Raw genomic sequence first — 15,227 nt, forward strand, 5'->3', positions numbered from 1 at the left:
CTGTATTAAAGTGGACAAAAATATTTGCACTGTTTCTGTTGGGCTCCTCAAATTGGGAAAGTACTGACTCTGGTTCTCATCAAGACTAAAAAAACCTGACAAAAATCGAGATTCGATTATTAGATAAGTAGGCAGACACGCACTATAAATTCTCTATTCCAACCAGTGTTTTTATTTTTCGTTGTTTTGATTCGAGATTACTTTGGGTGACTAAGTGCTCCACTGGACACTCCGAGCTCCGTCCTTTGAGTCGGGGTCAACGCCTCCTGTCCTTAGAGCCATCCCTTGCGGAACGCCGACCCAATTGGTGCAGGGCGGGACCGCGCCGGTGGGAGCGCGCTCACGAGGCGGCGGCGGCGGGGGGAGTGGAGGAAGGAAGCAAGGCGCCCTGGGAGCGCGCGAGGCCTCACGTGCGCGCTCCCGCCCGCCAGCCTGCGCACACCAGCGCCCACGCGCCCGCCCGCACTCCCGGGAAGTCTCGCGATGCCGTAGCCGGCTGCTCCCGCTGCGGGTGGCTCTGGCTGTTGCTGTGGTTGCCTGAGTTGCTGCTGCGGCTGCGGCGGCGGCGGCGGCGGCAGCGGCGGCGGTACTGGTGGAGGTGTCGGCCCTTGGGCGGATGTTGACGTTGTGTTGTTGTTATTGCTGATGATAATGGCGGCGGTGGCGACGGCCGGGACCCCATCTCCTCTGTAGCCGGAGCTGAGGCAGCCAAGACCGATCTCCGCGGCCTCTGAGCCCGCGGCAGCGACTCCCCTCAGCCTCCGCCGCCTCGCCAGCCCGTATCCCGGTCCCACCCTCTGGAGTCAGGCCCCTTTGGGTAGGGGGCCTTGGAGGCTCAGGATGGCGGATTTCGACGAGATCTATGAGGAGGAAGAGGACGAGGAGCGGGCCCTGGAGGAGCAGCTGCTCAAGTACTCGCCGGACCCAGTGGTGGTCCGCGGCTCCGGTCACGTCACCGTGTAAGGCCCGGAGGAGGGGAGGGCGAGGACGGGAAGGTGCAGGGCTGGGGTGGGCCCCTCTCCCCCGTACTCCTGGAAAGCGCTCTAACCCCGGTGTCCGTCTTGTGTCGGGGCCTTTGGGAAGAGTAGGCGACCAGGAAGTGAGAACTTGCTTTAATTTAATTTGTTTCGGTCTCCGAAGTGGGGACAGACACTGCCCTTCCTCCGCCCCCCCCGCCCCCATACCCCCTTTAGCGGGCCCTTTAGGCCTGGGCTATGTGACGGATCCCAGGAGGGAGGGTTTTTCTTTAGGGTCTGCCCTTTGGGCCACCCCTTCAGCTTCGGGGTGGAAGTACACGTATTTATGAGGTGCCTCTCCCTTGTTTTCTCATCCAGTTACCCTGTGGTTCCTTCTCCTCATCTGTGCCTTTGAGCCTTTTAACATATGGCTCTGTGGCCAGATCTGGGCCATATGAGACCCCAGTGACAATTGGTAATGAGTGGTTCACTGTCGTTGTGCCTGTGCCTTTCTCACACACTCACAGGTCTTCCCAGTTCCTGCAGAGTTAATTTCTGCGGAAGTAATGCACGTTCCTGTAATTGTATATGATAAAAATGTATACATGAACCTATATTTGAGATATGCAGAATGATGAATGTTTACAACCAATTTTTTAAAAAGAAGTCTACGTGATGGACACACTCTGCTCAGGTTGCTGAGGATTCTGTGTAATCTAAGTTGCCTCTCGGCATGAACTCTGGGATGGTTTCTTCGTTTGATAAGCGTTCCTGTAAGTCTGATTTGCAACATTTAGAAGTCCAATATTATTCAAACAATAAGGAATGAGAGTTTTGTAAAAGGTTATGACTAATAAAGGAATGTGAAGACTTGAACCAAATAATGAGCTGTCCGGAAGCAGGAAGTTTTGTAATGTTTCTCTGAGAAGTCCAGAGTTCTGTACAACTTGAAGTATTTATATTCTTCATTTTGGATCTCTTGTTCAAATCCTAGATCAAACTTCCATGATTGTCAGGTATCTCCACACTTAACCTTTTTTAGTAAAATAAAAGGGCCAGCAAGTCTGAGACTGTCTGGAACAGTTTTCATTATACTTTTGGTGTAGGGTGAGTGGGATGTGCAGTGAATAACTTTTAGTGAAACCGTAAGACTTCTCATATGAGATTGTCAGCGAAATCCTTGGATTACTACGTGTTATGACCAGCCATATTGTTGTTTGGGTGTGCTTATGTAATGCTTTGATTTCTTTAGCACCTGTTTATGTTCAGGTGACTTATAGGGTAAAAGCACTGCATAATCACTGTCACAGAGCCATGGGAAGACAGTGGGATTTATCACAATAGCACTTACTTAGTGTTTTAACTGTCATTTCCAGCAGAATTAAGAGGTATCATGGATATTAAATCTCTCTTTAACATATATCACAGAACTTTGAGTCTCATAGGCTGCCATGTAATTTTTTAGTTTGACTCCTAGGACCTTTTTACCTTGTTTTAAACCTGAGGAGTATATGGGTGCTTAAAGAAGGGATTTTTCAAACTCTTTGATGCTGTCTCGCTACCTTTCCTCCTGCTGCGTTCCTCTCGTCAAAGAAAAGCTGGCAAAATTTTGTTATTTAAAAAGGTGCAGGTATAGTTGTAATGTTTCCTCTGTTTAAGGTAAAGAAAAACTAAGCACTTTGTTGGGTAAATAGAATATGTAATAGATGGAAGTGCTCAGAACTAAATAGGTGATTAGTAAATTTGATTGTAGAGAGGTTAACAGGGTGGGGAAGAATTATTAGTGGTTTTTAGTCCTTTTGCCCTTTAGAATTACCTGGAGAGATTAAAAAAACAAACAAAAGAACAAAAGATGGTGCCTTCTCCCCAGGCCAGGCCAGTTGAACACCAGGTATTCGAGGGAGGGCCCCAAGCAAGGATAGGTTTTGTTTTGTTTTGTTTTTTTTAGCAAGTCCCACAGGTGACTAATGTGTAGCCAGGGATGAAAACCACTATTCCAGAGTATGAGGAGGAATATGTGCCATCAGTAAGCAGTATGCCTTTCTACATGGGAGTTAATTCTGTGATCTCTGCCAATCACTTTACCTCTCTTTCCCATTACCTTGGTTCTAGGCTCTGGATTCAAATGTACCCTCTGCCACTTGGGTAAATTATTTATGCTCTTCAGTTAAGACAGGATTCATTATAGTCTTTAACTTTTAAGGTTATTAAGGATTAAATTAGATAATATATGCTAAGAATTCATCACAGTATGTGATACTGTGCTCAGTACGTATTAACCTTCATTAATAATCCTCCACACTTAGTGTTCCACTTTGAGAAGCATAAAGCACAATACTAAGAAATCAGAACTCCTTTCAGACCTAACAGTGATTGACTTTGTCCTGTTTTTCCATTTCTAAACATTTATGTATTTAAATTGCTATGTGAAATATTTTGATGAAAATTAGTAAGAATCTTTATTGAAAACCTGAACCTGTTTTGTGGTGACATAGATAAGTAGAGTAAGAGTAATACAAAACTTTTTTTTTTTTTATAATGATTTTTTATTATATTATGTTAGTCACCATACAGTACATCCCCGGTTTTCGATGTAAGGCTCGATGAATTACAAAACTTTTTTTTACATGACTCTGCCATGCATAATTCACAGGCATGCTATGACATTTGGTAGCCCAGTTAGTGCCTACAAAGATTTCTGAAATTGGTGCTTATGGGTTACTATAACTGTTGAGCATGTTCAGTTTTTCTTGCCTCTGAATGTAAATGGGAAGAACAAGTAAAAACAGTTATGGTAAAACTGCCACTGCTCCCACCCCACCTGTTTTTTTAAACTAAGGAGTTCTTTAGAGCAGTCTTTACTTACTGGTTTGGAAGTAAATGATAGTGCAGACTGAATCATCTGTAATCCAGATCAATCTTAAAAGATATAGATTCATCATTTATGTTTTTTATAGATTTCACTTTTGAGTAGACCTTTATAGTTTAATGTTTTTGCTCTTTTTTCCCTCCCTACTTCAGGCTATTGTATTATAGTATTACTCTTATTTTATTTTAGAAATCACTGTATTCTCATATAACATGATTTGGCATGTCATTATAGTGATGTGAGAAAGTAAGTTACTTTCCGTTTTCTACTACACAAGTAGGTCATTTTCGGGGCATAATCAGATTTGGGGGATATAAGGATATAATAATTTGTCTAAACAAAGTCTGCTTTAATGTGGTTTTTAATACAAATATTTTTATTTTAGTTATTTATTTTTAAAGTAGGCTCCATACCCAGTGTGGGGCCCAATGTGGGGTTTGAATTTACGACCCTGAGATCAAGACCTGAGCTGAGAACAAGAGTCAGACACTTAACCAACTGAGCCACCCAGGCACCTTGCAAATATTTTTATATTGACTGCAAATCCGACTTATATTTTGTACTTGCATCATGATCAGTATTCTTTTTTGACATCCTTCTGGTTGAGTTTAATAATTTTCTTCATTGTTAGATTTCATGTAGCAGTATGGAACAACGTGGCAGTTCCAACAGGGAGAGATACACAGAAGCATATTTTGAGGAAAAGTGGTATTTGAAGGAAGAGGGAAATAAGTTCCTATTATTGCTTAATATTTATGTACATGTGATTTAAAAGACTTGAGTTCAGACTTCAATTAAAAGTAGATTTCCTGTGTGTGTGTGTGTGTGTGAGTGTGTGTGTGAGTGTGAGTGTGTGTGTGAGAGAGAGACAGAGATAGAGCGAGAAAGGTGGGGAAGGGAGAGAGAGAGAGAGTCTTCTCATTATGTAATGTAGATGAGGGGAAAAGTGACTAATTTATTAGGTGGTGTAGGCTAGATTGGTTAATATTTTAAAATTATGAAGTTCTTTTTTTACCTCTCAGTAAATTTGTGCAAAATATAGTGATTGTTGTTGAAGACTGATTTTTCATAATGATGATAGTGCTAAAGGATGTTAATCTAAAAATTAGAATTTAAATCTAGTTTTTTAGGCCAGAATTCCCTAGCTGATCTATCACTATAACTGACATTATTTACTTCTGTATCACCTCATGCCCTCCTATATCACAGTCACACTTGGGGCTTTCCTAGGGCATAATCTTTGATTTCTAACTAAAGCCCCGACATACAGCCAAGTTATTTTGCTAAGGTTTGTTTCTAATAATGTTATTCTCTTTTAATTTCACTTAATTATTGTATCTTCGTGTACTCTCTTCTGAGGTATAATCTTCCTACCATCTCCACAAATAATTCCTCATCCTTCAGCACCAGTTTTTACCAATGGCTGTGGAACTCACTCTCTTTGCTTGTCTTCATCTCAGGTATGCTGTGGGAAAGTGAAAGATTTAGAAATGTGGCTTGAAATGAAAAGACTTGGAAACTTACTTTGGGGTACAATAAGATATTTGCATAGGAGATACCACAAGAACACCTTGACCTTTCAAATGGTAGATTTAATAAAAAAATGGTCTATCTTGAAATGTATCAGTACTTCAAGACTGCTACCAGATGCTGTACTTAGCAACGGGAAATCTGAATATGATTTGCCCAAATAACAGAATCACTTTGATTAAACAGTTTTTTTAACTTTACAGTTTTCACCTCCTTTCCCCCACCTAGCATGAAATATAAGGCATCTTCCATTTTTAAAGATTAAAGTTTTTATTTTGAGATATTTGAAGACCTTATTTTGATGTTTCTACATAAAGCTGTAAAGTTCTTTGAGGGCAGGAATTAACGTTTATTGGTCTTCTTTCTCCACTATTTAATACAGTGTCTGGAATATTATAAATCCTAAAATGTTCTCTAAATAAATGAGGTAATCACATACATCTTTGGATCTTGTCAGAATTGCCAAAGGAGTAACTGTTTTCCTCCCTTCCTCAACTTCCTATGGAAGGTAAACGATATTTTACAATAGAACTCTTACAAAATCATATTCAAAAAATAAATGGCTTCTCTTTTTTTTAAACAAAATTTTTAATTATTGGGAAATTGTAAAATTAAGACATTTTTTCCCCCAGAGATTTTTCTTATTCCTTATCATTGAAAGGAAATTAGTTTGTTTAAGATATAGCATTGAACATATCTTTTGATAATACAGAGAAAAAAGTGCTAAATAGGGGCACCTGGGTGGCTCAGTCGTTAAGCGTCTGCCTTCGGCTCAGGGCATGATCCCAGGGTCCTGGGATTGAGCCCCGCATTGGGCTTGCTACTCTTCTGGGAGCCTGCTTCTTCCTCTCCCACTCCCCCTGCTTGTGTTCCCTTTCTCGCTGGCTGTCTCTCTCTGTAAAATAAATAAAATCTTAAAAAAAAAAAAAGTGCTAGATAATTGGACCAACTACTAAAACTTCTCAGTGGGTAAACTTTCTTGAAGAAATGAGGAATGTGGTAGTAAGCTGAAGTTTCAAAATTTTAAATGGTGTATTTGAAGTTTGAAATTTACATGGTGTTTCAGTCCAAACAGTTCAGTGTTGGATTTCCTGTCTATTAACTGATGTAATATTGACCAGTGCTTAAAATTTTATGTGACTAGCTAAGTGGAATACAGGGACTAAATGGTGAAAAATAAGTTATATGAAATTATTTATGATGATAACTACTCAAATACTATTATTCTAAATAACATTACTCTGAATAATAGTATTTTCTTTAAAGAATAGTATTTTTTACTTTGAGAGCTGCTCTTAAACTCAAACTTGAGTTTATATTCCTAATAGGTTAAAGGCTCAATCTTATCTGTGTGTGGTTTTGCTTTCTAATCTATAAAGCTACTTAAGATTTTATTCTCAGTAAAATTAGGCTTTAAATATAACACGTAGCAACAGATACTTTTTAGTGTCCTTACTTCAGTATCTTCTGTGTAAGATTTTTTTGTGACTTTTCATAATTTGTTCAGAATCCATTTATAAAATCAGATCTTAAGCCAGACTTTCAGTGGTCAGGTAGTCTAGCTTAATCCCAGTGCAAGATTTCCTAAACTTGCCTGATTATCAGAATCACTAAGAACATTTTAAAAGATACACATTTTAGGTTCTTAGCTCTGACATCCCCAATCAGAATCTTTAAGAGTTTAGGAATTGTTATTTTTAATAAGAGCTTAGGAGATTCTCATATCATAGCAGACACATTTAGAAACAGTTGATGGTATGTGGAAGGAGTATGGTCTTTGTTGTTAAGCAGATTAGTTTTAATTCTCAGATACTTCCTAACTGTAACCATTAACCTTTCTGAGCTTTAGGTTTCTCATCTGCAAAAGGGATAATGTCTACCTCAGAGATAAGGTGTGGGAGTCAAAAATAATTTAATGTCATGGACCCACAGTAGACATTAAGCAAATTATTACTTATTACATATTTTGGTGTTCATCCTTAATGCACATTTTATGGCTAATCTTTACCATTTTCTTGGAAATCCATCTAAAAGGTAATGTGTGCTTTCCTGCTTTTAAACAAGACTGTGAGCATAATCAGAATTATTTGATTGAGTTGAAACATTTAATCAAAAGCAGATATTAATCGGGTTGGTACACAGTGATATTCTTAGGGGCCATTGAGGTATTTTGGGGTTTGACGATCTTCTCTAAATGGTACTTCCTTTTAAATTTCACATGTGTGAACTTTTCCTTCCTGTTTTACCTTCTTTCTATCTAATAGATGAACTGTAGGTTGGGAATGAGACAACCAACATTACTAGAACTACAAATAAAGTAAGAGCAGTTGGTTCTGAGTAGTGGACTTAGATGCTTGATTTTTAATACTTGAGTTTTAAGATATTTGTTTCCTCAGAGAATTTTTTGCTTAATCCTTCCTTACCAGTTGTCTTATTGAGGTTTCCTGGTAAGTAATATAACAAGCATTTATTACATTTTATGGGAGGTATTATTTGAGACATTAGGTATATAGTTATGAATAAAACATAGTTTTATTCAGACATAGTTACTCTGTCCTCACAGAACTTACGGTTAAAAGACAAATTATGTCTGAGTGAATTGCTTCAAAGGAGCCCAGTAGAGTGCTGTGACTGAAAATAATGTGATTAGGGAGAAGCTCTCTGAGGACTAACATTTAGGAATGATGGAAGGGTTCTGTGAAGAGCATCCCAGGTGTGGAAAACAGCAGTATAAATTTAGCTGGCTTGAGGAACTGAAAGCCTACTCGTGTGCTGTGGCCAGAATATAGTGAGTAAAGGGGATGGTGCCTTGACATGAGGTTGGTGAGCTTAGTGGGGGGTAGGAAAGGTTTGTAGAGGGATTAGAGTGCAAGGGGGGAGAGTAGTTAGGAGGCTGTTCAATGGTCTAGATGAGACATGTTCTTGGTGATGGTCTTTAGATAAAGATGTTTGACTTCTGTCTATTTAAGTCATCAAATTTCACAGCTTTCCTATGAGGTCTGGAAAGACAGCAGTGGCTGCTTGTGCCGTTTCTCTTTCCCCATTTCCATCTCATTCTTATTTCCATCTCATGTTTTTTATGTTTTTTGCTTTGGCTTTGTAAGGAGTGAGGTCAAAGAACTGTGGCTGTCCTTACTGTTGACTGGAGACTCGATGACATACCTGCATTTCCTGTTCTGCTACCACAGGGCAGTTAGCACGCAAGGGAACAGCGTGTGCCGGAAATGGAAAGGGGCTTTCCCACAAGATAGAGATTTTGAAGTGAGGAACTTTGTAAAGTCTTACCCTTTGGCTACAAGATGTGTGGTGTTTGACAATGATCTGTTTATTAGATTTGAGGAAAGGACTGTGCTTTTTAAGTCTTTACATTTAAAACTAAGTTGAATACACAAGGGCTGAAATTTTCTCTTGAAGGCCTAGAGAAATGATTTTTCTCCTTAAGCTCTTCTCCATCCTGCCATCTATGTAGGATCCTACCATCTAAGTAAACCTAAACTTATTTAGGTTAGAGTTGGTTGGACTTTGGGGTAACCTACCTTTGGTTGATTTGTTTGTTTTGATTGTGTGTGTGTATGTGTGTGTGCTTCCTGCAAGAGCTCCCTTTTTAATTCTCTTTGATCTTGTGTTGTAGTTTAGTGGAGTCCTTGGTTAGTCTGGTAAAGGAATTCCTGTGTACCCACCCTTCTTTTTCTCCCCTTTCTAAACTATTGTAAATGTCACTTGAAATTGATATTTTTGGGAGTTTATATTATAATCCAGTTCAACCATATATTACTTCTTAAATGAGCATAATTTATCTTTATTGCGTTGCTCATTAAGATTTCTGTAAGTGTGAAGAATATTCTAACGTAGTGTAAAATTAGATAGTTGAGTTAGATTAGTTGAATTCGTATATCATCAGAGGTTAAGACCATGAAGTTTAATCAGTATATATTTTCATAACTTCCATTGTTTAACAACATACATAATCATCTGTAAATACTTGAAAATATAGTCTTAATCATTGAAAATTAGTAAAATTCTAATGCTAGAATATTATAGAACTGTATGGTGATGAGGTATATGATAGAGTGAATTAATAAATGATTTAAATAGTTAAGTCTTTGATTTCACTAGTTTATTATTAAGATTGTATTTTCACAGAGCCAGATGAACGCATATAGTCAGAATTTGGTCACACGGTTAAAATTTTTAGACGTGTTCTGAGATTCAAAATTATGTCTCCAACTCCAGGGGTTCTGTGTCTTCTGGGTAAACACAGTACACTTTCAGTTCTAGCCCTTCTTCCTTGAGCCACATCAATACTCAGATGTATGTTGAGGCAGCCAGATGAATTTAAAGCGTGACTTTTATGAATTAATATCTGTTAATTTCTTCTATAGTTATACCTCCATCTCTCAAAATAGCTCAAAAGCTGATTCCATTGAGCTCAGAGTTCAACATTAGGAAATAAGTGCTGTCTTCACTTGTCATCTGCATAGCTGATGTTTTCAGTTTGAATCTGAAATTTCTAGTTCATGTTTATAGGTCTTGTCATATCTATAGGAGGATAAAATCCTGTGAGTCTAGATTTATACAGGTTGAGTGTCTCAGGATCCAAAATATCCAAAACTGATTTCATAATCTTTTCTCCAAGTCAGTTTCAGCTGCAGCCTTTTTATTCTGAGTTGATGGCTGATCTGGCATCCTATTTGCTTAGACTAAAAACATCTTCGACACCTCCTTAAAGTCTCTCTTTCTCTTTCACTGCATCCAGGCTGTCAAGAAATCATCCATTGGGGATGCCTGGGTGGCTCAGTCAGTTAACCGTCTGCCTCCGGCTCAGGTCATGATCCCAGAGTTCTGGGATCAAGTCCCGTGTCAGGCTCCTTACTCAGCAGGGAGCCTGCTTCTCCCTCTGCCCCCCTAGCCCCATTGGTGTACACTCTGACAAATACATAAATAAAATCTTAAAAAAGAGAAATCATCCTTTGGCTCTGCTTCAAAATGTATTCAGGATTTGGCCACTTTTTATCATCTTCGTTACTGGTGTGAGTTGTCACCATCTCTCTTCTGCTGTACATTTAATTTTCTTTTTCTTTCCTTCCTTTGCCTCTCAATCTTCACAGTCGTCTTAGTACGTCTCCCATAGTGATCCTTTTAAAACATAAATCAGACCCTGTCTTTTTTGTATCAGAGTTTTGGTACCTTTTAGTGGCCTACACAACCCTCTGTGATCTGACCCATTGTTACTTTTCTGACTTTTCTACTATTCTTTCTTTTTTTTCCTTAAATGATTTATTTATTCATTTATTTTAGATAGAGGGAGAGCAAGAGTGAGAGAGCACGAGCGCACAAGGTGGGGGAGGAGCAAAGGGAGAGAGAGGGAGAGAGAGAAATTCAAGCAGACTTCACACTGAGTGGGGAGCCTGAGGTGGAGCTGGATCCCAGGACCCTGAAATCATGACCTGAGTGGAAATCAAGTCAGATGCTCAACTGACTGAGCCATCCAGGCTCCCCTCTACTATTCTTTGATTTGTTTACCCCACTCTGGTCACACTAGCTTCCTTTCTGTTCTCCAGGCATGCTCCTGGCTTAGGGCTTTCGCACTGGCTGGTTCCACTTTCTGGAATATCCCCTCCAGATATCCAGATGGCCAGTTCATTCACCTTCAAATCTTTCACAGTTATTTTCTTTTTTCTTTTCACAATTGTCTTCTTAATGACCCCCCCCCCATTTAAAATTTAAACTCATTTATTTCCCCCTTACTTTTCTTTTTCATAATTGCTTTCTCAGAAAGTTGAGATGAGGCATACTTGGTAAAGAGTATGAACTTGACAACCTTCTCTTGAAAGGAGAAAAACGAAAACTTTTTGACAAGAATAAAGTTTTAAACTTTCTTCCTGTTCTACAGCAGCTGTCCTACCTATAAAATGTGAATTCAGAAAGCCTTGCTAGTTTGTTTTTTTTTTTCTTAAAAACTTCGGTACACCATTTGACCTTTGGGCTATAGATGACCCTGAGAGGCCAGTTTGTCTTACCTGAAGCAAATAAAGTCAGAAGGGAGATTTGTTTTCCTAAGACAACATACCTAATTGCTTTCTGAACCAGGATTAGAACTTGGGCATGTGTCTCTCCATTGTATTGTTCTTCCATCTTTACCACAATAACTTACTTGTGCTTTTCAGCCTTTGTCTCACTTGCCTGGATTTCTGGCCTGATGCTTGAATATATTAGCTTGTAGAGTTTGTAACTCTTAAGTTTTGCCTGGCTTTCCTAAATGTAGCACCTCCCTGGGTACTCTATTTCCTTTATGCCACCCCTGACCTTGAAGAGGTTGGCAAAAAGTTGGAAAATCTTTCACAGTTAACATTAGCCAATTTGATCCTTGGCTATTTTATTTGCTAAGCTGTTTGAAGGGGATATTTGGGAAGTCAGTGATATTGGGGCATTCTCTAATTTATCAAGTTATCCATAGTGGCTATTAAATGATATTGCCCACTTTACTAGAAGAATGATAACCATAATAAAAACACACCAGACATTTATGTTGTTTTATAATAATAAAAGCAGTCACAACATAACAGCATTTATGCCATTCACTGTTGGTGCTTTATTATATTATTTAATGAGTTAGGCACTATTATTGTCCCCAGTGTATGAATAAGGAAACTGAGGCTTAGAAAAGATAACTTGCTCGAAGTGACAGACACATCCAGTAACTGGCAGTGTCAGGATTTCATTCCAAGCAGTCTGGCTGGTCTAGATTCTGTTTGCTTAATTGCTGCTTTTATTTTATTCAACCAAAGCAATAAACTTATGCATTCTCTATATTATTCATCAACACAAACGTTTATAAATCCTATATATTTTAGGATTTTAGGTACAAATGTGAAAAGCTGAAAAACATTTTTCTAGATCCATGTGAGAATATTAACATTTATTTTGTACTAGTTTTAATTTTATAATTTGTTTGTTGGAAAAAGAACTTTTTCCCCCTCCAGTTCTCAAATATTTTCTCAATCTGGAAGTTTCTAGTTCAAGGAGATAAACGTTTTTTTTATGCTTACAGAGAAAGTTACTAGAGGCATTGTCCTATAGTAGAAATTGCCCCAGGCTTGGGTTCAGGAAAGTGGGGCTCTAGACTAGATCCTACATATTAAGTTACTTCTCTTAGGCATTAATTTTTTCATCTGTAAAATGAAATATTTGGACTAAATGATAACTTTTTTTCCAGCTCTCAGATTCTGAGATTCTACTGTTGTGAATTAGAAATTATTTTTTTCTCTTTAATTTCAAATTCTTCACAATATACCTATTATATATTTAAACTTACTTTAAAAATCCGAAAGAATGTATTCTACGGTACATATTGTAGATATTCAATATTTAAGGGTAGAATTATTTTGAAATCTAGGCTTGTCATTTGCATGTGTATTTCCTTGGTCTGATTTATTTATTTGTTTGTTTGTTTGTTGATTTGACAGAGAGAGAGATAGCCAGCGAGAGAGGGAATACAAGTAGGGGGAGTGGGAGAGGAAGAAGCAGGCTCCCAGTGGAGGAGCCTGATGCAGGGCTCGATCCCAGGATGCAGGGCTCGATCCCAGGATGCAGGGCTCGATCCCAGGATGCAGGGCTCCATCCCAGAACACCGGGATCATGCCCTGAGCCAAAGGCAGACGCTTAAACGACTGCGCCACCCAGGAGCCCCTCCTTGGTGTGATTTAAAAACAAAACCCCTTTGGTGTGCCTGGCTGGCTCAGTCAGTAGAGCATGTGACTCTTAATCTCGGGGTTATGAGGGCTTGAACTCTACACCCAACATGTAGAGATGACTTAAAAAATAAAATCTTTAAAAACAAAACAAAGCCTCTTTAATCATCTATTTTTTTTCTTTAGGTTTAATACTTCTCTTTTTTTAAAATAAGATTTTATTTATTTGTCAGAGAGAGAGAGAGAGAGAGAGCACAAGCAGGAGGAGCAGCAGACAGAGGGAGAAGCAAGCTCCTTGGCCCAATGGGGGACTCAGTCCCAGGACCCTGAGATCATGACCTGGGCCAAAGGCAGATGCTTAACCAACTGACCCACCCAGGCATCCCTCCTTTTTCTTTTCTTTTCTTTTTTTTTAAATCCTTTTTCAGGGTGCCTGGGTGGCTCAGTCGGTTTTCAGCTCAGGTCATGATCCTGGAGTCCCAGGATTGAGCCCTGCTTGATCTCCCTGCTCAGCAGAGAGTCTGCTTCTCCCTCTCTCTGCCCCTCACCATGCTCTAGTCTGCTTCTCCTTCTGCTCCTTTCCCCACTTGTGTTCTCTCTCAAATAAATACATAAAACCTTTAAAAAAAAATCCTTTTTCTAATTATAATGAAAAACAAAGATTATTTAAAAACTGGGAAGTAGTACATCTCAGTGAAGCAGAAAATAAACTGTCTATAATCACCAGGAGACTAAGATCATTTAATATTTTGGTGTACTTGTTTCTCATCCTTATTAAATTTTTCTTTCTAGGGATTTTTAAATAAGATTTTATTTATTTATTTGAGAGAGAGAGAGAGCAAGTGAGAGTGAGCAGGGGTGGGAGGAGTGGGGGAAGGAGCAGAGGGAGAGGGATAAGCAGTCTCCTTCGTGAGCGCAGTGCTTAGTTCAACAACCCCGAGATCACCACCTGAGCCAAAGTCAAGAGTTGGACACTTAACCAGCTGAGCCATCCAGGAGCCCCTGTTTAATTTAAAATAGCAATATATGTTATAGAAATTTTGGAAAACCTGGAAATATAGAAAATGAAATATCACCCATAAGCTTATTGCCTGTGATTAACCATGATTAATATTTTGATGGATTAACTTTTTAAATTTTTCTCTGCATATATGTAAATATTTTTTTTTTAATTGAGACCATACTTACTCTGAATTATACATTTTTCATTTAACATATTGGGAGCATATGCCAATATCATCATGAGTTCTTAAAGTATGAAATATAAGGCTCTATTAGATTTCAAAGAATAGAACCACTCAGAGGACCTTACGCTGTGGAAGTTTATTATAAGAATGGACACTAAGGAAGACAGGAAGATTTGCATTTTGTACAGCCAGGCTTCAGAGAGCCTGGAATATTATTGTTTTTGGATATAGTGTGGTCTGGTTATGAAGTTATTGTTATTTTTCTCAACGGCATGTGTCCTTTGCTCCCTGATCTAGTGGTCTGTCACAGTGACTTACCTACTTTCAGTTCCAGTTTTTGCTGTTGCAATGTGAACTGGCAGACTGCTTTTCTCCTCTGTCTCATAGTGTCTGCTTACTATTGGTTTCAGCTTATTCTTTATTTCTACTTATTCCTGGCTTTACTGTATCTTGGCTTTAGTTTAAGCTTCATGTTACCAACTATTGTCTCCTATTTAGATACCCCACTTGCTGCCAAACTTAAAAAAAAAAAAAGACAACATTCCCCAAAACTGGAACTAAGGTAGTATCAAAACTAAGTAATCTATGTCACATCAAAACTGTTAAGATGATATCTTGCAGTTACATTAACAAATAACGAAGTGTGCCTTTTCTTATACATTTAATAAAATAAGATGATCATCTTAAAACTTTATGTCAGTATTGCTTTGGTTGGCCTAGAATTAAATAACAAAATCTCTCTCAATAAAGTAAATCTTTAAAAAAAATAAAGTTTGCAAACTAATAATATATGAGATATATATACTACATAAAAAGCCTGGCAGAAATCAAAGACATTGCAAAAGAGGTATTTGCTGTATCCTGTGCCAAATAAGACTTTCCCCACTCTAATACTCAAGCTCTTTGCTGGGAGAAAGCATGCCCTAAGGAGGACTTGCTGAAAATAGTTGTTTTCAACTACTCTGTTGAAGGTTTCATCAGTAAAGAAATGTAG

The 15,227-nt window shown here is 38.7% G+C and overlaps 1 protein-coding gene across 2 annotated transcripts in view; it reads left to right on the forward strand.

Moving 5' to 3' along the window:
- Positions 1-466: 466 nt before the first annotated feature.
- CHIC2 (cysteine rich hydrophobic domain 2) overlaps positions 467-15,227 on the forward strand; it is a 56,914-nt gene continuing 42,153 nt past the window's right edge. Inside the window, exons 1-2 of one of the 2 annotated variants that reach the window (XM_045816040.2) lie at positions 828-959; positions 1,621-5,285. In XM_045816040.2, coding sequence (XP_045671996.1) covers positions 5,245-5,285 — 41 coding nt within the window. In that variant the 5' untranslated portion in view covers positions 828-959; positions 1,621-5,244. Of the gene's footprint in view, positions 960-1,620; positions 5,286-15,227 lie in introns of both variants that reach the window. The other variant, XM_045816039.2, reaches the window with a different exon arrangement.

This window comes from Ursus americanus, chromosome 8 (genome assembly GCF_024610735.1).
Source record: "Ursus americanus isolate L20-20 chromosome 8, mUrsAme1.1.p, whole genome shotgun sequence".
Taxonomy (NCBI): domain Eukaryota; kingdom Metazoa; phylum Chordata; class Mammalia; order Carnivora; family Ursidae; genus Ursus; species Ursus americanus.